The following is a 27,058-nucleotide window of genomic DNA, read 5'->3' on the forward strand; positions in this document are numbered from 1 at the left end:
CAGCTGCTGCCTCATAAATCGCTGCTTCAGCAGACGCTGCAGTTGCTTCTTTTTGAGATTGTAGCAAGAATAGATCTGCTTCTACTTCTGCTTTTTTCATCATCATAGCTGCTTCTTTTTCTGCATAAGATGCTTTAGCTCGAGCTGCTTCGGCTTTAGCTCGAGCCCGAGTCGCTGCCACACTTGCTGATGACCGGCTTGATCTTTGAGATGACTTGCGGCTAGAAGATTGTGATTTAATCTCAAAGGCTTGAAATGTATCTTTCTCAACACCATGTGACTCCATACCTTACTTGCTTCTGAAGAGTTGAGCAATGCAATGTAACAATGGCTATGTGATTCCGCTGTCTTCACCCGCTGTGTCAATGTCTTTTTACTATTCTGTTCTGACCAATTGCGTAGCTTGAGCAGGTATTCAGGTATTTTGTTGCTGACCCGTGAAAATTTCTCCTGTTTAAGACGACTCTGCATAGATAACAAAAAACTGGGATCATTTCTTATTCTTGCTTGGTCGCAAATGAACAGCACAAAAAAGCCAAATGGTGGAAAAGAGACCTGATAATCCTCTTTATACTTAGCTCCATCTTTCCTGCAGATTAAAGGGAAGCTTCTCAATGATGGGATTGACTCCCCTTGCAGTGTCAAGAATGGCTAAACCTGATAAATGTCCACATGTCTTTGCAGATTCCAATTCCATAAGCATATCTCCTAGCTCCCTGAGTCTTTGCCCATCTCTGTTAGAAATGTTTGGAAACTCCTCCAGTTTTCTCAACAGCACATTCTCAATTACTTCTGGGCTCCCGTAGCACTCTTCCAATCGCTGCCAAAGCATACGGACACCTGCTATCGGATAGTGCGCATGAACCGATCTGATCCGTTTTGCTTGCATGGATGACTCTGGGCCAAGCCATTTTCTGGCTTGGCTTGTACGCTATCAAGCTTGTACGCTATCAAGCTTAACAGATAGCGTACAACTTGAAAAAAGAACTCCAGAAAGCAGTCTTCATAACTTTAGTGACTTTACTGGTGATTCGCTTCTCAATAATATTTCTGTAAAACTACAAACAAGAAGAAAAAATATGTATGAGCATCCATGTTCACATTCACATATCCAGCTTAACATTACGGTTTGATTTTGTACATAGTTCCTTTTACATAATTTTAAGTAATATACACAAATAAATTATATTCAAATGAGATTATATTCAAATTATATTCAAACAGAAGATAAATTAGCATGTCAACTCAGTACGCTACAACATAGCACGTTACCAATAACATGAATTAAGAGTGCGTATAACAGAAATATAGCAATCTAATTATCCTTAAACACTTTAAATCACTATTTAGTGTAGAATTTGCACTTACAGACATATATTTCCAAGGTTTAAACGATGAAATCAATAGCCAATAGAAACTGCGTGCACGTTGTTCTTGACTGCGTTCACTGAGGGAAACCGAAAGTAAACTATATAAACATAGTGCAGTACCTTGAATGTCCAGTGGGAGGCGGAAACAAAACACAGCTAGACATAAGTAACAGCACAAGTATACTTTATTATGAGTTTATAGTACCATATTGATTAAGAAATGCACGCACAATTATCCGTGAGCTTGATAAATGTTGCAGATATGTTTTAGGCTACTATCCACAAACAAATTGTTTTCAATGTGTGCAAAATTCAGAATTCAACGAATGCAGTGCAACAACAACAATAGTTAAATTAATATTATTATTATTATTAATAATAATACTTCGCAGTAGTGGTAGGCTAAAGCAGTGCAAGCCAAGTCAAGTAAAACAGAGTTTCTTTGCGTTCATATTCTGGACTTATCTGATTTTTTGTAGTAGGGTATACTTTTTTATGATTTTAGGCTATCATATTGATTAAGAAATGCACACACAATTATCCTTGAACTTGATAAATGTTGCAGATATTTTAGGCTATCCACAAACAAATTGCTTTCAAATGCATGTGCAAAATTCAGAATTCAACGAATGTGCAGCAATTTGTACAAATAGAGACATTTTTGTGTATAAAAGACATTTTTGTTTTATTTTGTATTAGTGATTATAATTTGCGCCTCCATTTATTGACGTATGAGTCGATCTCATTTGAGTGTATTCGGCAATTTGCTTAACGTAGAATTAAACGCGTTGAGTTTATATTCTGAGCTCATCAGATTTTGTTGTAGGCTACATATACTTTATTAGTATGATTATTTACTGTGTTTGGTCTGTTAGTAAATTTGTTAAGGTTTGTATTTATTTCGATATGCCACTAGAGGGAAGAATAAGACCGGGAATTAAATAACGCATTGTGGTTATGTTGACCTACTATGGAAGCCCATTCCTATGGAAGCCCATTCCCGCCACATAAGAAAAAAATTCGAGGATTCTTAAGTCATAATAATGACATAAAAAGTCGAATTTATGACTTACTAAATCGAAATTATGACTTTAAAAGTCATAAGTATGAGATACAAAGTCAAAATTTTGACGTACTAAGTCGAAATTATGACTTACTAAAACGAAATTATGACTTACTAAATCGAAATTATGACTTTAAAAGTCATAAGTATGAGATAAAAGTCGAAATTTTGACATGCCAAATCGAAATTATGAGATTAAAAAAATCGAAATTATGACTTTAAAAATAGAAATTATGACTTTCCGACTGGCAAAATTGCATTGTTCTGACGCGACCCGACACATGATGAGTTATGAACAGATTAAGGAGTATTTCACCTCTGCACTGCAAAGATGGATTTTGATTGAATGAATGAATTTGACTGGTAACAGTGGTACTGTATAATTATTGTATAATTAAGTATTTTATACTATAAATAAGTATAATTACTGTATGTTAGTATTTGACATAAAAGGTGATGCATAACTCTAAATAAGTTTAGAAAGTATGCCCATATATAGGTGAAAATGCCCCTGGAAATCAATTTAAGGTGGCAAATATTGCCCCTTAATTAAAAAAATAATTTCTGTCACTGCTGTGAACTGACCACTGCATAGAATATGAAAAATATGAATATCTTTGTGAGTCAGCTGTCAACAGGCCTAAACCAGCCATGGCACCAGCACAAAAACACAATCAGTAAAATATCATCTAATTATTATCAACAAAACGTTGAAAATATTGAGATGTATTTTTGTCAATATTGCACACCCCTAATGTACGGTATTAATTTTGATTTCTTCAGGTCTTAAAAAGCCTTAAATTTGACTTTAAAAAGTGTGCAGGAACCCTGTAAACGGTTAGACGTAGTTACCTAGCAAGTCAGTTGTTTTCAGTAAATGAATTAATAAGCTTCTTGGTCCCCATTGCTTTTGCTCTATTGTTCTCACCAAAATAAAGAGAAAGAAGGACATCATGTCAATTTCAGTTACTGTGACGGACTAATACTGAATATGTAATGCAAACGTAAAAATATAATGGAAATGCAAATACATTGTTGAATGATGATAATAAACATGGTATTTTGCCTGTTAATGCCTGCAGTGCAGTGCAGAAAATGATATGACAACAATAAGGTCTAAATCTGGCCCCTCTAACAGTACAACTGGCCCCAGCTTGGCCCCCCCAGTTGAAATGGTCTAGAACCGCCACTGGAAATAGTCCTTAATCTGTTCATAATTCATCATGTGTCGGGTCGCATCAGAACAATGAGAGTGCCAGTCGGAAAGTCATAATTTCGATTTTTAAAGTCATAATTTCTATTTTTTTAATCTCATAATTTCGATTTGACATGTCAAAATTTCGACTTTTTATCTCATACTTATAACTTTTAATGTCAAAATTTCGATTTAGTAAGTCATAATTTCGATTTAGTATGTCATAATTTCGATTTAGTAAATCATAATTTCTACTTAGTATGTCAAAATTTTGACTTTGTATCTCATATTTATGACTTTTAAAGTCATAATTTCGATTTAGTAAGTCATGAATTCGACTTTTTATGTCATAATTATGACTTAAGAATGCTCGAATTTTTTTCTTATGTGGCGGGAATGGGCTTCCATAGGGAATGGGATTCCATACTTCCATACTTCCGTAGTATGGTGTCCTTTAAATCTGTTAAAAATAAAATCTTTGATTCCCTCTATCTCCTCTAAAAGGACATCCATTTTATTTTTTTGAAAGGTATCTTTTATTTTTTTTGTTTGTCAGCCTGTATAGGTGCTTTATATCTATGTAGACTTGTCTTGATTTCTAATCCACAACAAATGACGATTATTAGTTTAAACGTTCAGAATACGATTCTATAAGGTTATATTTCAGCACTTCGCGAATGGACAGCGACGCTTAATGGTGTGTTCACACCGAACGCGAATTTAATTATTTGCACGAATAGATTACATACAAAGTCAATGCAAAGACGCGAATAGACGCATAATTCGCGCCGGGCGTCGCGAATGACGCGAATTGGGCGATGCGTTTGCCGCGAACGTCTTCCGCGCAAGTTGAAAAATTTGAACTTGACCGGAGATTTGCATGACGCTTTGTTGCGCCAGCCAATCAACGAAGAGCTAATTGATACGTCCGGTCTATCACTGTTGTCGAATATGGAGGAGATGCTAATTGTTGCCGTCTGTGGGTACCCTGAAATATACGATACTACGTCGTATGCTTACAGAGACCGGGAAAAAGGGAAATAGCTTGGAGAAAAATAAGAGGAAGTTGGACTACCTGAGTGATTAAAATATACACAGATGGTGCTGTGAACCCAGACACGACGGCGTTTGGCTTTCCTCCGTTAATTACACGTTAATGTTGTGATTAGTAGGTAATTAGTCATTATTTATAATTTGTCATAATTACCTATTAATGATGCCAATTTCATTAAGTAATTATTGATTAGCCTACCTAATAAGGAACTATCTTAGTCCTAAATTCAATATTACTTACTGGTTTGTGTATCTTTTGGTCATTTGATTTCCTGTTTGGAATGGAATAATGAGAAATGAAAACCAGCTCGTTTATTCGTTTTTTTGTTTAGTTTAAAAAACGAAAAATTAGATTCTGGCTCGATTTTTCATTTTTCCTTTGTGGTTTACAAATCGGTTTATGGGTTCGTTATTTCATTTGCACACGTGGGCGGCGCTGAAACGCCCCTTTCATCTGATTGGTCAAACCGCTCCGCCTTCAGTACGAGCTTTTCTTTCTGTCAGGCAGAATAAGTGTCACGAGTGCGGTACTGACAAATGCACTTTAATAAAACAATGTCTGAAACCACCACTCACTGTTAATACGCAAAATATTTGAAGCAGAAATATGTTGCTGGTCACATAACTCGTGCTGCTGCGACTTGCAAGCGACCCCAGTAATGTGAGCCACAGTAGGCCTACATATGACAGATTATTTTAGCATGATGTATTTCCCATTGATAAATACAGTGCAAATAGTTCAGTCTCTTTGGATAAAAGGGAAGTGGAAATAAAAATCAATAATAGGCTGAACTGTAACATGATAATTTTTCGAAATTTAATTTTTCGTTTTTTAAACTAAACAAAAAAATAAAAATGAACAAACGAGCTGGTTTTCATTTCTCGTTATTCCATTCCAAACAGGAAATCAAATGACCAAAAGATACACGGACCCTTACTAATCAGTTAAGTTTGTTTCCATATTAGTTAATACAGTGGTTTTCAAACCTTTCCTGGAGGACCCCCAACACTGCACGTTTTCTTTGTCTCCTTAATTAAACACACCTGATTCAACTCATCGGCTCATTATCACATGGGTTAATGAGCTGATGAGTTGAATGTTTGATTAGGGAGACAATAAAAAAACGTGCAGTGTTGGGGGTCCTCCAGGACAGGTTTGAAAACCACTGCTCTATATCATTGACTGACATTTTTTTACTGAATTTTGAATTCAAACCAACAAAGTGACTTTTTAAAATAGTTATTATCATTTACATATAGAGTTACACATTTTAATTGTTACTTTCTTCTTTCTTTCTCATTTTTACAGCCATGGCAATAAACAGATGTTCTCCTGTCATGGCATTCAGCTTGCAGTTGATTGGTTTCTTGAACGTGGCCATCAAGACATTACAGTTTTTGTGCCAGCCTGGAGGAAAGAACAGTCCCGCCCTGATGCTCTTATCACAGGTGAAAATATTTGCCTGCTTGTCCTCAGACAATCAAATGAGCACATGCTGACATTTAAACTTGTCTGTGAAGCTTTTCCTTTGTTTTATTAGGTATACATTTGATGGTATCTTAATTTTATTTTCCATATGTTGTTATTTTAGGTCTAGCATCCATGTGACTATATCAATAAAACAGATTTTTTTTTACATTATTTCCTTACAGATCAGGAGATTTTGAGACGGCTGGAAAAGGATAAGCTTCTTGTTTTCACACCCTCACGTCGTGTCCAGGGCCGCAGAGTAGTCTGCTATGATGACAGGTTTATTGTTAAGTTAGCTTATGAATCAGATGGCATCATTGTTTCCAATGACAACTACAGAGACTTGGCTGTTGAGAAACCGGAGTGGAAGAAGTTTGTTGATGAACGCCTTCTGATGTACTCCTTTGTAAATGATAAGTAAGTCTGTTGAACCTGGAATTTTGAGGTATAAATATTTGTGGGATTTAAATTTTAAGTTTGCTTTTTTGCCATTTATAAAAATTAGAAAATTAATCTTGGAAAAAAATCTCCCAGGTTTATGCCTCCTGATGATCCATTGGGTCGTCATGGGCCAAGTCTGGAGAATTTTCTAAGAAAAATACCCATAATTCCAGAGCATAAGAAACAGCCCTGTCCATACGGTAAGTGTTGACCCATATTTGATACTGTTTTACAGTTGCCTGAAATTGAACTACTATCAACTATTTACTGTATGTATATAGCCAAGCTATCACTCACTTGAAGCAAATTAATTACATTACTCTTATCAGCTGATTGCTACAATTAAATTAAATTAAATTAAATTAAATTAAATTGCTATAATGCTTCCAACTAATCTTATTCTATTTTTCTTTCTACCAGCCAATGATGATTCTGAAAGAAAAAGCGCACAGTTTGTTATAGTAACAAATAGGCCTACAACTTTCAAGCGCATTGGATTGACAGATAAAGCATACGCTCTTATTTCAGCATTCCTGTTAATGTTGTGGTTATTTTAGTAGATAGTTTGCTTCATACATTCAGTTCAACAGCATTTAAAATTTTAAAGTTTTAGAGGGTAAACTTTATCACTCAACTGCATGCAACACATGCATTTTAGATACTTAGGTGTTCTTGCTCCATCCAAGAAATAAATGCACATCCTTAAATGAGCACTATAGGGTATTTATTTTAAAGTCCATCTGTAGTCAATAATTGTATCCCTTAAATTAATCTTTGATCACCAAAATGACATATTTAAAGTTTTTTTCCTGTGAACGAAAAATTATTCATGCTTTAAAATAGCTTGAATGTCACTCTACACCCTTGCTTCATTTAGCATATGCAGAACCATGAATATGCTAATTAGCCCCGCCTCCAGGCACTCACGCCATCTCAGAGATTCATTTGGCCAACTTACTGAGGTAAACGCTGCACAATGGTATCGCTCTTTACAGTGTCTGGCACATAACAGTAATTAATATGATTAGCCTTTTGTTTGACTATGTTATCAAACAGCTAGTAATGTGTTGCTAATGTTACACAAACTATGTTCCCGTTCACATCTCAGAGTCAGACAGCTGCCTTCTAAAAATCACCAGAAACGCTTTGAACAACTCAGAACGTCAGTGGAGAAAGGCATATAGTTCATCATAACATCATAATATACATCATACACCTGCTATATTGCTAAATCTACCCAATTTTTCATATCAACAGACAAATATACTGGCATAACCTGGCTTTTCTCGAGACTCCTCTGCTAGTTTGCAGTTAATGAAATAGACCGCCGGCAAGTTGACGTGATTGGTTATAAGGCAGTTTGTGACATCAGAAACCCCAGCGATTTCAAACCGTGTTTTTGAGACACCCTGCTTGCGCTGACATCAGACGTCATCAGCGCATTTCATGCTATGTAGAGCTAGACAGAAGTCAGTCCCTGAACACCGCAACTGAAACAGCAGCCACCTTTTACAGTTCCTCCTGAATCAAAAACAATGATCTTTTGCCGCTTTCACCCCATAACTTCCGTAATTTCGAAACCAAATCATCTTCAAAGACAGTTTATCAAGGCAGCCTTACATAGGGCCAAACACTTGATTTCACTGTCTAACTGGAGGCCTCAGCAGAACAACTCTTTATAATGAGAGGAGGCCAACCACATTAAAGACAGTTTATCAAGGCGGCCTCAAAGAGGGCCAAACACTTGATATCACTATCTAGCTGGAGCTCAGGTGAGCGAAGGCCTCAGCAGAGCGACTCCCTATAGCTAGAGGAGGCCAACCAGACTCAACCTTAAAGACAGTTTACCAAGGCGACCTCACATAGGGCAGAACACTTGATGTCACTGTCTGACTGGAGCTCAGATGAGTGGAGGCCTCAGCAGAACAACTCTCTATGTAAAAAGGAGGCCAGCCAAACTCAACCTTAAAGACAGTTTACCAAGGCGCCTCAGAGAAGGCTGAACACCTGATGTCGCTGTCAAACTGGCTTTCAGGTGAGCGGAGGCCACAGCAGAACGATCCTCAGATAAGCTCCTCTCCACCAATAAGCTGGTGTGGTGGGGGTTCTGGCGCAACATGGCTGCCGTCGCATCATCCAGGTGGATGCTGCACATTGGTGGTGGTTGAGGAGATTCCCCCTTCCATATGTAAAGCGCTTTGAGTGCCCAGAAAAGCGCTATATAAATGTAACAAATTATTATTATTATAATGAATTATTATTATTATTATGAAGAGAGGAGGCCAGCCATACTAAACCTAAAAGACAGTTTACCAAGGTGGCCTAGAAAGGGTAAATCACTTGATGTAACTGTCTGGCTGGAGCTCAGGTGAGTGGAGGCCTCAGCAGAAAAATTTTCAGATCGAGAGGAGGTCAAACTACACTCATTCTTAAAGACAATCAGGTTAATGGAGGCCTCAGCCGAACGTCTCTCTATAACAAGAGGCGGGCAACCAGACTCATCCTTAAAGACAGCCTATCAAGGCGGCTTCACAGAGGGCTGAACACTTGATGTCACTGCCTGACTGGAGCTAGATGAGAGGAGGCCACAGCAGAGTAATCCTCAGATCGAGAGGAGGCCAAAGGTATCTTATCACAGCGGCCAGCAGAGTGCCAACACACTTGATGCCATTGTCTAGATGGAGCGAGGCCAAACTCTTCAAAACGCTGTAATTTAAAATCTTATAATTAATCAGAATTAGATATATCAAATTAACCAGAGCAGTACCAGAGGTAGAAAGAGGAGCTTAAACAAAAATATTCCTGTTCGACTCTGACCCGAGCTGCAGAGAGTAGGTGCTTAACTCTCATCCTCTCAAGAGAGAGTCAGGCCTGGCTGGAGCAAATCACAGCGACCCACAAATCACACAGCCCACAAACGCGCATTTAATCCACTCGGGAGTTAAGCGTGCTAAATTCAAATGCCAGATTCTGTAACTCTGAAAGAATCATGTGAGAACAGCCACGAATGCATTGCTTCAACTCCCCACTGAGCAAGCGACGTCTGTGGACATACAAAACAGGTTGATATCACGTCCGTCCGTCCAGGCCATAATCTGAACGTCCATTGACATCCAGAATTAGTTGATTAATGACAATGAGAAATTATGTCCAATCTGGCTATAATCTAAACGTCCACTGACAGCCAGAACTAGTTGAGAAAAGACGTTCATACTGGCTATAATCTGAACGTCCGGTGACATCCAGAATTAGTCGATGAATGACTTAAAAAAATATGTCCAATCTGGCCATAATCTAAACGTCCACTGACAGCCAGAACTAGTTGAGAAAAGACGTTCATACTGACTATAATCTGGACGTCCGTTGACATCCAGAAATAGTCCATAAATGACGTGAATAAAGATATCCAATCTGGCCATTATCTTAATGTCCACTGACAGCCAGAACTAGTTGAGAAAAGACGTTCATACTGACTATAATCTGGACGTCCGTTGACATCCAGAAATGGTCCATAAATGACGTGAATAAAGATGTCCAATCTGGCCATTATCTAAACGTCCACTGACAGCCAGAACTAGTTGAGAAAAGACATTCATACTGACTATAATCTGGACGTCCGTTGACATCCAGAAATGGTCCATAAATTACGTGAATAAAGATGTCCAATCTGGCCATTATCTAAACGTCCACTGACAGCCAGAACTAGTTGAGAAAAGACGTTCATACTGACTATAATCTGGACGTCCGTTGACATCCAGAAATAGTCCAGAAATGACGTGAATAAAGATGTCCAATCTGGCCATTATCTAAACGTCCACTGACAGCCAGAACTAGTTGAGAAAAGACATTCATACTGACTATAATCTGGACGTCCGTTGACATCCAGAAATGGTCCATAAATGACGTGAATAAAGATGTCCAATCTGGCCATTATCTAAACGTCCACTGACAGCCAGAACTAGTTGAGAAAAGACATTCATACAGACTATAATCTGGACGTCCGTTGACATCCAGAAATGGTCCATAAATGACGTGAATAAAGATGTCCAATCTGGCCATTATCTAAACGTCCACTGACAGCCAGAACTAGGTGAGAAAAGACGTTCATACTGACTATAATCTGGACGTCCGTTGACATCCAGAAATGGTCCATAAATGACGTGAATAAAGATGTCCAATCTGGCCACAATCTAAACGTCCACTGACAGCCAGAACTAGTTGAGAAAAGACGTTCATACTGACTATAATCTGGACGTCCGTTGACATCCAGAAATAGTCCATAAATGACGTGAATAAAGATGTCCAATCTGGCCATTATCTAAACGTCCACTGACAGCCAGAACTAGTTGAGAAAAGACATTCATACTGACTATAATCTGGACGTCCGTTGACATCCAGAAATGGTCCATAAATGACGTGAATAAAGATGTCCAATCTGGCCATTATCTAAACGTCCACTGACAGCCAGAACTAGTTGAGAAAAGACGTTCATACTGACTATAATCTGGACGTCCGTTGACATCCAGAAACAGTCAATAAATTACGTAAATAAAAGATGTCCAATCTGGCCATTATCTAAACGTCCACTGACAGCCAGAACTAGTTCAGAACAGATGTTCATACTGCACTGTAAAAAAAATATCCTAATTTTACAGTAAATAACTTCCTATTTTCATCATTGTGGTGGCGTTCATGTGTGTTCAATTCGTAAATACGATCTTTATGACATGTCTTGAATGCATCAATAGCTCTATTTTAGGGACAATCCTTACAAACAATCATTGCTAAAATACATTACAGACTGTCACAGTGAGAAGATCTTTGTCCTTTATCAATGCTAAAGACCTAACCACTGCAGTCAACACCTTGGAGTATCCATGCTGTTAAATAAAAGTCTGTAGACAAGGGTTAAGGTTAGGGTTAACCCCTTAATTTCTAACCCCCGGTTTCACAGACAGGGTTTAGATATAAAGCCAGGATTAGGCCTTAGTTAAATTTGGGCATTCAATTATAGCTTTTAAAAATGTACCTTAGAAGAAAAAAACATTACTGGTGTGCATCTTGAGACAAAACAATGGCACTGACATAAGATATGTCAGTATAGCCTACAAGTTGCTTTCAGGTAATACAGCTCAAACGTGCATTTTAGTCTGGACTACAGGCTTAAAGGAGAACTCCGGCGCAAAATGAACCTCGGGTGTAATAACACATTGGTACAGACTAAATCGTTCCCTGAGATTTGTTTTCATGATAATCGAATGTAAAGAGTTTTATCTCTAAAAACAGTTTAGCTTATAACGCTAGTATATTGGGCATCGAGTAAGCAAAAAGAGATCGCTAGTTAATACCATTAACAAGGCTCAAATTAGCCCCACACTAACACGGCAGCATAATGAGTGTCCTTACATGCAAACCGAAGCATTGAGAACTTTGTAAGTGTATAGACAGTTTAATAAGAAGATACTTTACACAGACAGTACAGTTAGCGCATACAGACAGCAGCCATCTTGGAAAACAGTCTCGCATAAGAGAAGCACTTAACGCAACAGAGAAAATAAAAAAATAAATATAATTTATCTTATCTTCAATATCTACACGTACTGTTCGCTCACTCTCGTGGTTCGATTGGTCGAGACTGTTTTCCAAGATGGCTCCTGTCTGTATGCGCTAACTGTACTGTCTGTGTAAAGTATCTTCTTATTAAACTGTCTATACACTTACAAAGTTCTCAATGCTTCGGTTTGCATGTAAGGACACTCATTATGCACTGTTCTGATAAATTGCTGTTTATCAGAACAGTGATAAATAAATGTTATTATATATGGTATACAAGTTACTGTTTAATCTTTCATTTTTTATCTTTCATTTTTTATCTTTCATTTTTAATCATGCACTGCAATGAAAACACATTTAAACAATTGATTAAATATAACAGCCAGCCTACAAATACAACTAAATAGCACGTGTATATTTTTTTCCTATTCTTTCTTTTAAAACATTTCATATTGTCCTGTTATTGCAATGTTTTCACACTATTGGCTGTCTCTCCGAGTTGTTTTGAGCATGATTGGTTATTCTGACTGTCATCCAGGAATCTGGCCAATGACAACTATGCGCGCCTTTACCAGTCAAGTTTGAATACGTCAGTTGAAGTGAGTGGGTGTCTGTGCTCCTGCTCGGGACCTACTTCGGTTTTGTGGCTTTTACATTGTTTAAAACATGGATTATTTTACATCGGACTGCTAAATGTTTATTTTGAGCGAGTTGCGGGATGTAAATGAAGAACAAACAAGGAATATGGACAACGAACAATGGACATATTGCAATCTACGGAAGGTAACGTAAATAACTTTTTATTTTATACAAATTCTAATACATCAAAATATAGTGTATTAAATTGAGAATCTAAACGCGATTAGAGAAATATTGATATTAGTACGGTATTCCAATGTATTAGGCTAATTATGTGCTGAGCTAGCATGTGTATTGTCAGCTAACTTAGTTTATGATAAAAAAATAAAATAAAACTCAGCATTGGAGCTTTACAATGAGTGAACTGAGAACATTGTCTCTTTAGACAGAAGAACTCGAACCACACTCCTTTACTCGAGTCTAGAAGAATCTGCAAACTAGGCTTTTAAATTGTTGATCGCGGGATTTAACGTTAAAGTTAGGCCTAACGTTATTGTCTTGGAGCTGGTGAGTCAATTTTGCAAGCTTTTGTAAATGTCTCTGTTAGTAGCCTAAGTAAAAACAAATAGCTAATATTGCTGTGTGTGTTTCCTTCATGATCCAGGCATTTTGGGAGTAACGTTAAATATTATCCAGCCACACGATCTTCAGATGGTGAGTATTGTCATAAAATACACGTGAAATAGAGGCAGAACATGGACACTCTGCTCAAAGGCACACTGGTTCAAACCCTCCAGACAATGTTTTATCTTCTATCTTCTTGAGTTTATACAGGCCTAGCTGACCCAAAAATAAATGTCTAACTTACTTTTGTGAAACACAAGAATGTTGGGAATAAAACAACTGTATGAGAAAAACAAAAACAAATAAGGCATTTCTCAAGATATCTTAATTATGGTTCTACATAAGAAACTCATACAGTTTCAACATGAGGGTGAGTAGGCTAAATAATGAGAGAACTTTTCTTTTTTTTTTTGGATGAGCTGTTCTTTTAAGGACATTTGCTAAATTAACCATGGTTTTTATTATAGTAAAGGTGTAGAAACCATGTTTTTTTTATGGTGGATTGATTACAATAATTTATTACCATTTGGTTAGTGTCACAAAACATTGTTAATTTTAGTAAGGGTTCTCCAGATTTATATAACACATAACCTGTATAATTTATTTAAGGAACACATTCAAAATGGTCCTATGTCACCCAGATCAATAATTTATTAACGCACTTTTTAACTTTTTTTTTTTTTTAGATCAAGCATTGGAACAATGTTTACGGAGCAGAACAGGCACCAACAGAGAAACAAGTCCATCACTAGTAAGTATCCATTGCAGTATCTAAAACCGTAGTCAATTTTAAAGGCACAGTGCACTCCAAAATAAAAAAAAATCTATTTTTTCCCGTGCCATTCCAGATGTATATTTTCCACAAAGATTTTTTGAAAAATTATCCATTATTGTAAGCCAATATAATGCAAGTGCATGCACCAGAAACTTCATACAGTACAGCCTGCTGTGTTGTTCACACAAGATGTTTTCTGCATTTATCATGTGAGCTTTACAATGCTCTTGGACTTTTTCGACCTTCCGCATTTTGGTGTCTATTCACTTGCAGTATTTAACACAAACACAAGAGATGGATAATTTTTCTAAAAGTCTAGTTTATTTTTTCTAAAATGTGTTCATCTGAAGAAAGAAAATCACATACCCTTTCGGACGGCATAAGGTAGAGAAAATAAAGGGGGTATCAGTTTACTCTCCTTTAGCTACTATTTATAAACCTTACATGTGATTTAATAAATTTACAATTAAAGAGGTGTTCCAAGCAAACAGCTATGTGTGTTTATATTAGGGGTGTACGATTCAGAAAATGTCACGATTCCGATTTTTAGGCTCAAGATTCGATTCAATAGCGATTTTCGATGCAAAAACGATTCTCGATTTAAAAAAAACGATTCACAGTATGTAAATGTAGTTACTTTTCCTATGTAGGTATTAGGGATGTGCATCTCCATAACTGAGGCCGATGCGATACGCATGTCGATGCATAGCCAACGATACGATACATTAAAGATAGGCTACATATAAGCAGCTACCGATGCAATGCAATGCGATTCACTATTATTACGATGCGGTGCGATTTGATTTCAACTCAACGCGATGCGATTCAATGTAATACGATGCAATGGAGAAAAATATGATGCTATGCAATTCAATATTCAATTATTTTATTTATTTTGTTCATATTTTGTGCCATCTGACTTTTAACGCATGGCTCTTTCACATACAAAAGATTTGGTTTTCAAAACAAAAAAAAACATAGCGTTGCGACGTTCGTCTGTTATAGGACAACTTAGTTTGAATAAACGAGCAGACACTGCTACTTGCTCTACGTTTATTTAGAATTAACAGCCAGACAACTAGCAGTGACTTGAGCTTTCCATTAAATGAATCACACACAGTAAACAAATCCTTAAAGACCCACTCCGATGAAAATAATGTTTTTCTAGGTGTTAACATGTTCTTGTGGCATTTTTCTGATGTTAGAGGACATATCTTGAGAAAAATAAGCTTGTATTTCTGAGTATTTCTACATTCAAATGGCTGTGAATCAGTAGCAGACGCTAAAATGCCGGCTAAAATAGACTGGAGTTGTGACGTAGTAACTCCACTGGGCGTCTCCACACGCGATGTCTTGGAGTGAAATAATGATTGGTGATCGGTGATAACTTTGATTAACTTCGTATAATAATAATTAACGTGTATATAATACTGTTGCCCCACCGGTATTGGGGGTGTAAGCTAGCGGGAGAGACAGAGCTCTCAGCAACGGGCAGGGGGAGGGTCGTCTCCGTGCCAACGGCACCGCCCACAACGCAGAGGCGATTTGCTAATGAGCTACTGCCGCTCTGCTGAAGCGAAGTCCCAGAATACGGCACAGGTTTTGTGATTTTGGCTAAAAATGGCATAATCATAATTTAAAGACCACTGGGAATGTTTAAAAATAGCTCAAAATATGATCGGAGTGGGACTTTAACAAAAAAAAATCAAACAGGCCTATTCTGGTGGGTGCGGTGATGCGGTGGTGTAACATGTAAGGCTGGTGCTGCCAATAAGCACCTAAAATCTGTCACAAAGAACCGGCAAAAGTAATGATTATGAATATGTAAAATATAGCAATGAGATATTTTAATTGTTTATTAATAAACAAGTGTTTTCTTTGCCAGTGTCGGCTGCAAAGATGAAGTTGACGATGCTGACTCACGATCTTCGCAGTAGTCAACGCGCCAGAGAGAAATACACAATTCATACGGATTATCTGCTTATTACATAAGCAGAGAGCAGTCTGTATTCTTACGTTTTGAATTGTTCTGTTTAAAAGTAGACCTGTCTGTGAGGCAAGTAGGCTACCTTATATGCTGAGTTTCGGTTCATTTATGAGACGAGCTCCAGTTCACACGCCGGCGCCTCCGTGTTTATCGTCTGCTATATTTACTTCTTATTTATTAAATCCAGGCAATTGGTTGATGAAACATTGATTAAAATTAAGATACAATTAATACAAAACTAAATGCACTTTAAAGAAAGGTTTTGTGCTTTCTGTTTGGTGTGTCTGTGAAATTTTTAAAGCATCTTTTAGTGCCGCGTTCAGAGCGCTCATGTCCGTAACATTGTTTTTTCCTCATAAATGCAAACCCAATTTTTTTTTTTTTACAATTTTTTTTGTTCTGTGGAGACTACAGTTAGGCCTACTCATAATTTGTATTCTGAATACGTAACGCTGGTATATGTATTCCGTTACTCCCCAACACTGATATTAGTATAACCTTATCTGCAATATATTTTAATAACACGGTTTTGGCGGTTATAGAGTTTATTGTGGCAAAAATTCATCTCAAACAAACATCACTGCGTAAGAGACACTCAGAGTCAAATTATATAAAATAGAAGTATTTATTCTTGCAAGAATAGGAGCAGTCTAATACACAGTTGTTACCCTGTGCAGAAGAGTGACACACCCCCAGACAGACTGAACTAGCTTTTATCTTAGTTTCAAGGCCTTCTTCCCCCCAGAGCCTTCCTCCCAGTAGTTTTCCATAGACGTCACTAGTTGGCCCACTAAGCTCCCCTGCACTAAGTGGCCTTCTGACATCTAGGTCAGAGGTCCTTGTTCGTCTGTTCTCTGGAGTGTCTCCCTCTTCTGCCTCCCCAGGTACATAAACAGAATCCTCTCTCACTACAAGTGAGAGACACACATGTGACATTCTTTGAATCATCTATATTTAACTAAAGATCAATGAATATCATTAAAATTGCCACCACAAGTTCTAATGACGGTGTTCAACTATAACCATCGGTCTCACGGTTATATAATAACCGTCACACCCCTAGTTTTAACATAAACAATAATAAAAATAAAAAACCTTTCACAAACAGGTCTTTGATAACTATTCAAATGTAAATAAATATATATGTTAGGGGTGTGACGGTTCACAAAATTCACGGTTCGGTACGTTTTTGATACAGCAAAAAGAAAGAAAAGCCAGAGAAATTTCCTTGATTTAATTTTTTTAATAATTTTTCATCAAAGTATGATAATTTTTTACTTTGAGCAGTGATGGAGCTACACTTGACTCTTCTTAGGAGCATATAAAACAAAAACAGCTCCTTGCTCCTTGAAAAAAATTAATTGTAATATTGTAGTAGTTATAAACAAAGGTTTATTTTATTTCAGATTAACATTTGAGGGCAGCAATTTTATTCATAATGTCGAAATAAAACCGACGTAACGTTACTTGAAAGCATTATAGCCTACTATTCCTGCCAAACTTCCATGGTTACAGTTAGTAGTGTTACTACAGTAAATCCATGGTGAATGTTGCTGATCTGTGGGCACTGGATAGTTCATTCATGGCACAATGTTTATTCCTGTTTTCCACGTCAGCGCTGTTTGATCCGTTAATAACGGAGAAATGTGAATGTTTCTCACTAGATCTCGCTGCGATATTATTACTTCAGTGGCAAATTCAACTGCTTTCTTTACTGGATCTCTTAGTGCTGTGTAGTAACAGTGTCGCTTGATCAAGACGCTGGATTGGTCCAAACTGATAAACGATCCGTCAACCACACAATAACGAGTAGCGCAGCTGCAGTTTCGTTCCGCTTACATTACGTTTGCTATTTGATGTTGGGCAATGTTGTGGTCGCGGCAGCATCTCTTACATTATGAGCACGCTTGCCACGCCCCTACATTTTAAATAACGAAATTTTGGTCAGCAGGAAAAATAGTCCAACAAACCGTTCGGTTTGTAATGCACACTGAACCGAAAGCCTCGTACCGAACGGTTCAATACGAATACGAAAATATATATGTATATGTGTGTGTGTGTATATATATATGTATGTGTGTGTGGAATGCTTTATATCAGGCTTGATGTAATTTTACTTGATTTGTGATTTAATAACTGTTTCATTTCATTGATTCGAGTACTAAAATTTTCTATGCATCTCTGCTGCAAGCTAAACCACAACAGTGGCGTTTGTATTTATTTATTTTACATGTGTATTTTTTTGCTTTGATTGTAGCTGCTGTCATGAAATGGGACCCAGCTGCAACAGAGGCCCAAATAAAGTCTGCAGCCGATCATCTGAAACATGCCCCCGGGAGAGTCGGGGCTTGCCGCTATAAATGAAGCTTGTGAAGCTTATAGCAGCCACATTTTGTTAATTGATATGTTATACTGTTTTAACAACATTTTATAGATTATTTAAAGGGAAATTGTGTTAATTTATAACTTTACTGTTCTGGCTTTTAAGTTTTGGTCCAGTAGAACAAAATAGTAATAAAATATATATTTTGAGATTTAAATAGTTGATTTCTTGGAGTGATCAGTTTGGTTTACAGGCAAATGGTAAGCAGTTTATTACAATTATATTGATAAGATATACAAATGCAAGACTTGTATATACACTACACAGTTCCCGTATTCAATTGAGTATTCAATATTATCAAAATTCTTTCAAATCTTATTTAGGTCTATGGTCTGTGTGTCTGCAGTTTCATGACACGACAACCATTAACAATGAGTAACTGGGTTTTTCTCAGTGAGAACTAACTCACTGCCACTGTTTTGAAGTAAAGATTTTTTAAAGTTGGATCCTTGCAAAATGCACAAATGGGATTTCCGTTTCAATATGGGTCTTTAACAGTCTTCTTTGACATTTATACTACAGAAAACGTGACTAATACAACTTTTATTCTGGCTGCCTTTAGATGTCTAACAATTACGTCTGTAGCATGTCTTTAATTGACGTCTAAACAATGTCCAAAATTTTTTTATAAAAAACGTTCATTCTGGCTCCTGTGAAGACGTCTTCTGGATGTCTAACAATTACGTCTGTAGCACGTCTTTAATTTACGTCTAAACAACGTCCAGAAAAGACGTATAAAAACCTTTCATTCTGGCTCCTGTGAAGACGTCTTCTGGATGTCTAACAATTACGTCTGTAGCACGTCTTTAATTTACGTCTATACAATGTCCAGAAAAGACGTATAAAAAACTTTCATTCTGGCTCCTGTAAAGACGTCTTCTGGATGTCTAACAATTACGTCTGTAGCACGTCTTTAATTTACGTCTATACAATGTCCAGAAAAGACGTATAAAAAACTTTCATTCTGGCTCCTGTAAAGACGTCTTCTGGATGTCTAACAATTACGTCTGTAGCACGTCTTTAATTTACGTCTAAACAACGTCCAGAAAAGACGTATAAAAACCTTTCATTCTGGCTCCTGTGAAGACGTCTTCTGGATGTCTAACAATTACGTCTGTAGCACGTCTTTAATTTACGTCTATACAATGTCCAGAAAAGACGTATAAAAAACTTTCATTCTGGCTCCTGTAAAGACGTCTTCTGGATGTCTAACAATTACGTCTGTAGCACGTCTTTAATTTACGTCTATACAATGTCCAGAAAAGACGTATAAAAAACTTTCATTCTGGCTCCTGTAAAGACGTCTTCTGGATGTCTAACAATTACGTCTGTAGCACGTCTTTAATTTACGTCTAAACAACGTCCAGAAAAGACGTATAAAAACCTTTCATTCTGGCTCCTGTGAGGACGTCTTCTGGATGTCTAACAATTACGTCTGTAGCAAGTCTTTAATTTACGTCTATACAATGTCCAGAAAAGACGTATAAAAAACTTTCATTCTGGCTCCTGTGAGGACGTCTTCTGGATGTTTAAAAATTACGTCTGTAGCACGTCTTTAATTGACGTCTAAACAACGTCCAGAAAAGACGTATAAAAAACTTTCATTCTGGCTCCTGTGAGGACGTCTTCTGGATGTCTAACAATTACGTCTGTAGCACGTCTTTAATTTACGTCTAAACAACGTCCAGAAAAGACGTATAAAAAACTTTCATTCTGGCTCCTGTGAGGACGTCTTCTGGATGTTTAAAAATTACGTCTGTAGCACGTCTTTAATTGACGTCTAAACAACGTCCTGAAAAGACGTATAAAAAACTTTCATTCTGGCTCCTGTGAGGACGTCTTCTGGATGTCTAACAATTACGTCTTTTAGACGTATTATAGACGACTGTTTGCTCGCTGGGTCCCTTGAAAGCTGAAATCCTCACAATGTGCGCATTCAGCTCCCTCGAGAACTAAACGCACGTGCTTCTACTTCTATTCTTCATGATATTTACATTCACTTGTACGCAAACAGACGGATCCTGAAGACAAAATAAATTGTTGATGTGTACTAAAGGTCCCCTCTTGTACTCTCGATCGCACACGTGTGCGAGAGGGGACCTTTAGTACACATCAACAATTTATTTTGTCTTCATGTACATTCGTGTGAATGTAAATGAAGAAATGAAGACTGCTTTCACATGCTTGAAGACCGGTGTCTGAAGCATGTGATTTAAACGCGCCAATGTCAATGTCAATGTCAATGTCACACGATGCGTGTCCCACGGTTTCTGTAAAAACGAAACCAACACACATTCAGTCAGCGCAAGCCGACGGTGTTTTCAGTGCAGTGAATGTGCCCGCTGTCCCGCGCCCACATTCTCTCACAGACACGCTAAACCCCACGGGGTTTGTCCCGCTCGCTCTCTCGCCACAATCTGTCATAGAGAAATCGAGCGCGACCAGGCTGCCCGCCGTGATCGGCGCGCTCCCCGCCTCGCACACTTTAAACACAGTGTTTATGTCTCAGCACACCGAAGCTCTGCAGCCGCCGCTGTGCCGCGGCCAGAGCCCGGATCTCATTCTACCTCTAGCTATTCACGCAAATGCTTGGGCAAAGCTTCCCGGGGTATCAGAATGGGTGTTGAACACTATAAAAAGAGGCTATTCGCTACAGTTCGCTCGACGCCCCCGCCGTTACACGGCGCGTGTCGAAACCACGAAGTATCTCATCTACTTCGAGCCGAAATAGCAAAAATACTGAGCAAAGGGGCCATACAACCTTTATCTCAGGCTCAGAGCGAAGGGGGGCTATACAGCAGATATTTTCTGGTACCGAAAAAAGACGGGGGTCTCAGACCCATTCTAGATCTGCGGCAGTTGAACAAATCGCTTTTGAAGCGCCAGTTCAAAATGCTTACAACCAGGAAAATCCTTGCGCAAGTTCGCCAGGGAGACTGGTTCATGTCAATAGATCTGAAAGACGCCTATTTCCAAATACAGATTGCGTCACGTCACAGGCGATTCTTGAGATTCGCCTTCGAGGGCCAGGCATATCAATACACAGTCCTACCGTTCGGCCTGTCCCTAGCACCCCGTACATTTACGAAGTGCATGGACGTGGCTCTCGCACCCCTGAGACTTCAGGGCATGCGAGTTTTGAACTACTTGGACGATTGGCTGATTCTAGCTCGATCACACTCAGAGCTCATAGAACACAGGGCCACATTACTCGAGCATCTCGAGAATCTGGGTCTTACAGTCAATTGGGCGAAGAGTTCGCTGTTTCCCAGCCAGAAAATTTCTTTTCTGGCAACAGTGCTGGACTCACTGTCTATGACAGCACATCTGTCGCCGGAGCGCGGACTGGACATTCAGCGCGCCGCGAAATCCTTCCGCCGCGGCTCTATAGTCCCACTCAAAAGGTTTCAGAAAATGCTGGGTCTCATGGCCTCAGCATCTTCGGTACTCCAGCTGGGCCTGCTTCGCATGTGCCCACTGCAGTTATGGCTGAAAGCGCGAGTTCCGCGCTGGGCATGGACCTCTGGTCTGTTTCGCCTCAGGGTCGACATAAAATGCGTTTCGGCTCTGGAACCTTGGAAAATAGCCGACTGGTACCAGTCAGGCGTGAGTCTGGGGACTCCCTCGAGTGTGATGGTGGTGTCCACGGACGCCTCCACCTCGGGATGGGGAGCGCTGCTCGAGGGCAGACCGTTCTTTGGCCAGTGGTCGGAACGGGAAAAGCTTCTACACATAAACTGTCTGGAAATGCTGGCAGTCGACAACGTGCTACGGCGTTTTTGTCCCCAGATAAAAGGCCACCACGTCCTAGTCCGGTCGGACAACATGTCAGTGGTGGCATACATAAATCGCCAGGGCGGCGTCAGGTCCCGAAACCTTTACATGCTGACGGAACGCCTCCTGGTCTGGGCTCAGCACAACCTGCTTTCACTGAAAGCAGCACATGTGCCTGGTCACCTGAATCTGGGACCAGACAGACTGTCCAGAGACAATGTCCCAGCAGGGGAATGGTCGCTGCACCCGCAGACGATCCAACTGCTGTGGGAGACATTCGGCAGAGCGCAGGTGGACCTGTTCGCGTCCCAGGAAAACGCTCACTGTCCGAACTTTTTCTCCAAGAGCAGGGATGCGTTGGCCCACGTATGGCCCCGCTGCCCCCTCTATGATTTCCCCCCCCCGTCTCGCTCCTGCCTCAAGTGCTGGAACGGATCAGGGAAAACGGATGCCCAGTGCTGCTCGTGGCTCCGCTCTGGACGAACCAGATTTGGTTCCCAGTCCTGATGCGGCTGACCAGCACTGCCCCGTGGCCTATACCGGTGAGGAGAGACCTCCTCTCTCAGGCAAAGGGCTCGATTTGGCATCCTCGCACGGATTTATGGTCCCTACATGCATGGGCCATCAACGGGTACCCGCTAACCTCCTCGGAGGGAGTGTTAAACACGAGTACTGCTACGGCCCCGTCTACTAGACGGCTCTACTCCTCAAAATGGTCAGTGTTCTCTACCTGGTGTCAAGCTCAGGGCTTTTCACCTGTAGACTGCGGGGTTACGGAAGTGCTCTCCTTCCTTCAGGAGCTGCTGGATAAGGGTAGAACCCCGTCCACGCTCAAAGTATACGTGGTGGCCATAGCGGCGTTTGCAAAACCGACGTCTGGCCAGTCACTGGGGAAAAACGACCTGGTCGTGCGATTCCTCAGGGGAGCTCGGAGGCTGAATCCTCCCAGACCCCCCCTCAGTCCCTGTGTGGGACCTTTCCACGGTTCTGGAAGCCATGAAAGGTGCCCCATTCGAGCCAATCCATTTGTCAGACATGAAACACCTGTCTTTCAAAACGGTATTTCTTGTGGCTCTTGCTTCAATGAAGCGCGTAGGGGACTTACAAGTGCTTTCAGTAAGCGCGTCATGTATGGAGTTTGGGCCTAATGACTCTAAAGTCATACTCAAACCAAGGCACGGGTACGTGCCCAAATCCCTCAACACACCGTTTAGGGCCCAGGTTATTTCCCTGTGCGCCCTCCCGGTGAATAATGAGGAGGCGGATGCTAATCTCCTTTGCCCCGTCAGGGCGCTGAGAGCTTATGTGTCCCACTCGTCTGTCTTCAGACAGACCGAGCAGCTCTTTGTTTTGTTTGGCGGACGCTCCAAGGGACTGGCCGAATCAAAACAGAGCCTATCCAGATGGATAGTCGATGCCATTGCGCTGGCTTACACTTCTAAGGGCCTGCAGTGTCCTTTGGGTGTCAGAGCGCACTCCACGAGAGGCGTGGCCTCGTCGTGGGCGTGGTCTAGTGGGATTTCCTTGCATGATATCTGTATGGCGGCAGGCTGGGCCTCGCCGTCTACATTCATAAGGTTTTATAACCTAGAGGTTCCCGCCTTACAGGCCAAGCTGCTGTCGGTCTAGAATTCAGTACTATTGAAGTACTATTCAGTACTATATATACTATTCAGTACTATTCTGCGCTGCGCCGGCGCAGAATGCTGAGTTTTTTGCTTGAGCATCGCTCACTGATCGATAGAAGAGCTCCATAGGTGTTGAATAACCCGTACTTATACCCAGTTCAGGCTGAACACGTTCACCCTGTCTTCGTGAAACATTGTTAACATAACTAGCTCCTGTGGAAGCTATTTCATGGGGAATGATGCTTGTAGCCTCTCTTCTCCGACTCTCTGTGAGTCTACGGTGATTATGCACTATATGAGCGCATAAGGGCTACTGCCCTTGGGACTACTGTGTTGGATCCCAGTACGCACGGCGTGTTGCATTGTGTTCCCCATAGCGTAAGATATTACGCAGTACGAGAGATACTCTCGTAAGAGAACGTACTCGGTTACTAACGTAACCTCTAGAGAGGGAACGAGTACTGCGTATCTTGCCGTGCATACAACAGCGCTGGCTCACGTTGTGTTTTCGGCTTTGGAAACGGAAAGAACACAACTCCTGCAGACAATCTCTCGGGGTACCTAGTGTCCGATTTACAAACGCCGTGGGCACACCGCTTCACCATCTTGCTTGGAGTCAATGTTTGACGGACCTGCTCACATAGTAACGGTTGCTATGATGTGTGATTGGACAATGTCTGTTTTGGGGGAGGGGCTGGCGAAAGATCAATTGCATATGAATTTGCATGATTGTCTATATTTAGGTTTTTCTTTATTAATATAATATAATATAATATAAGCATTTAAAGACCCCCAGTGGTGAAAATCAAGTTTTTATGTTGTTTATACAGTGGGGAGAACAAGTATTTGATACACTGCCGATTTTGCAGGTTTTCCCACTTACAAAGTATGTAGAAGTCTGTAATTTTATCATAGGTACTCTTCAACTGTGAGTGACGGAATCTAAAACAAAAATCCAGGAAATCACATTGTATGATTTTTAAGTAATTCATTTGCATTTTATTGCATGACATAAGTATTTGATCACCTACCAACCAGTAAGAATTCGGGCTCTCACAGACCTGTTAGTTTCTCTTTAAGAAGCCCTCCTGTTCTCCACTCATTACCTGTATTAACTGTACCTGTTTGAACCCGTTTCCTGTATAAAAGACACCTGTCCACACACTCAATCAAACAGACTCCAACCTTTCCACAATGGCCAAGACGAGAGAGCTGTGTAAGGACATCAGGGATAAAATTGTAGACCTGCACAAGGCTGGGATGGGCTACAGGACAATAGGAAAGCAGCTTGGTGAGAAGGCAACAACAGTTGGCGCAATCATTAGAAAATGGAAGAAGTTCAAGATGACGGTCAATCTCCCTCGGTCTGGGGCTCCATGCAAGATCTCACCTCGTGGGGCATCAATGATCATGAGGAAGGTCAAGGATCAGCCCAGAACTACACGGCAGGACCTGGTCAATGACCTGAAGAGAGCTAGGACCACAGTCTCAAAGAAAACCATTAGTAACACACTACGCCGTCATGGATTAAAATCCTGCAGCGCACGGTCCCCCTGCTCAAGCCAGCGCTGTCACAATTCATGAATTCATTGTTTCCTTCTCGTCTCATGTCATTGTTGTTATGTGTGTATGTGTGTGGGCGTGACCGGTTCCATTCCTCTGATCAGCGACACAGTTGACTCTCGTTAGCACGCCAGCTGCGGCTCATCAACAGATCATCAACTCACTTTCAAATACTCACTGGTATACCTCGCATTCTGTCATGGCGAAATGCGAGGAAGCAAAACTGCGAGTGAAATCTCTCTTTATTAGTAACAATGAGTGAAGAAACAATCAGCAACACGATGGCGATGAGTGGCACAGGGACCTCGACGGACAACACAGATGAATGGTGGTGAAGTGAAGAATTCCGATGGTGAGTGAAGTAATCCAGACACAGAACAAGGAATTGCAACACCGAACGGAAACACCGATTCACGAACACCAGACAGCAGCACGGAACAGGACACAAGAGACAGCACGCGGAGACATCAATCAACGATCTGACAATGGAGAGGAGAAACCAGTGAGTATTTGAAAGTGAGTTGATGATCTGTGGATGAGCCGCAGCTGGCGTGCTAACGAGTCAATTGTGTCGCTGATCAGAGGAATGGAACCGGTCACGCCCACACACATACACACATAACAACAATGACACGAGACGAGAAGGAAACAATTAATTCATGAACCGTGAATGTCAAGCGCATGTCCAGGCCCGTCTGAAGTTTGCCAATGACCATCTGGATGATCCAGAGGAGGAATGGGAGAAGGTCATGTGGTCTGATGAGACAAAAATAGAGCTTTTTGGTCTAAACTCCACTCGCCGTGTTTGGAGGAAGAAGGATGAATACAACCCCAAGAACACCATCCCAACCGTGAAGCATGGAGGTGGAAACATCATTCTTTGGGGATGCTTTTCTGCAAAGGTGACAGGACGACTGCACCGTATTGAGGGGAGGATGGATGGGGCCATGTATCGCGAGATCTTGGCCAACAACCTCCTTCCCTTGTTGTATTATTTTCATGTTATCACTGTGAAGCTGCTTTGATACAATCTGTATTGTAAAAAGCGCTATATAAATAAAGGTGACTTGACTTGACTTGACTTAGTAAGAGCATTGAAGATGGGTCGTGGCTGGGTCTTCCAGCATGACAACGACCCGAAACACACAGCCAGGGCAACTAAGGAGTGGCTCCGTAAGAAGCATCTCAAGGTCCTGGAGTGGCCTAGCCAGTCTCCAGACCTGAACCCAATAGAAAATCTTTGGAGGGAGCTGAAAGTCCGTATTGCCCAGCGACAGCCCTGAAACCTGAAGGATCTGGAGAAGGTCTGTATGGAGGAGTGGGCCAAAATCCCTGCTGCAGTGTGTGCAAACCTGGTCAAGAACTACAGGAAACGTATGATCTCTGTAATTGCAAACAAAGGTTTCTGTACCAAATATTAATTAAACCTGTTAACTGGCACCCCCCTTTTTTTTGCATAGACATAAAAATCACTATCCAAACTTAAATGGTTGTAATTCAGGAATGCTTTGGAATATAGACCTATGGCTGGTCTTGTTTTAAAGAAGACATTTTCCAGATTATTGTAGAAGTCTAGAAATTGTAAAAAATGAAACAGAA

General features: G+C 40.2%; 1 protein-coding gene across 1 annotated transcript in view; it reads left to right on the forward strand.

Annotated features, from left to right (window-relative positions):
• Nucleotides 1–27,058, forward strand: part of LOC130087732 (probable ribonuclease ZC3H12C) — a 45,600-nt gene that overhangs the window by 13,921 nt on the left and 4,621 nt on the right. Inside the window, exons 3-5 of the mRNA XM_056254216.1 lie at nt 5,991–6,130; nt 6,335–6,569; nt 6,687–6,793. Of these exons, the coding sequence (XP_056110191.1) occupies nt 5,991–6,130; nt 6,335–6,569; nt 6,687–6,793 (482 nt within the window). The remainder of the gene's footprint in view (nt 1–5,990; nt 6,131–6,334; nt 6,570–6,686; nt 6,794–27,058) is intronic.

This window comes from Rhinichthys klamathensis, unplaced genomic scaffold (genome assembly GCF_029890125.1).
Source record: "Rhinichthys klamathensis goyatoka isolate OS25496 unplaced genomic scaffold, OSU_Roscu_1.1 h1tg000111l_1, whole genome shotgun sequence".
Lineage (NCBI taxonomy): Eukaryota > Metazoa > Chordata > Actinopteri > Cypriniformes > Leuciscidae > Rhinichthys > Rhinichthys klamathensis.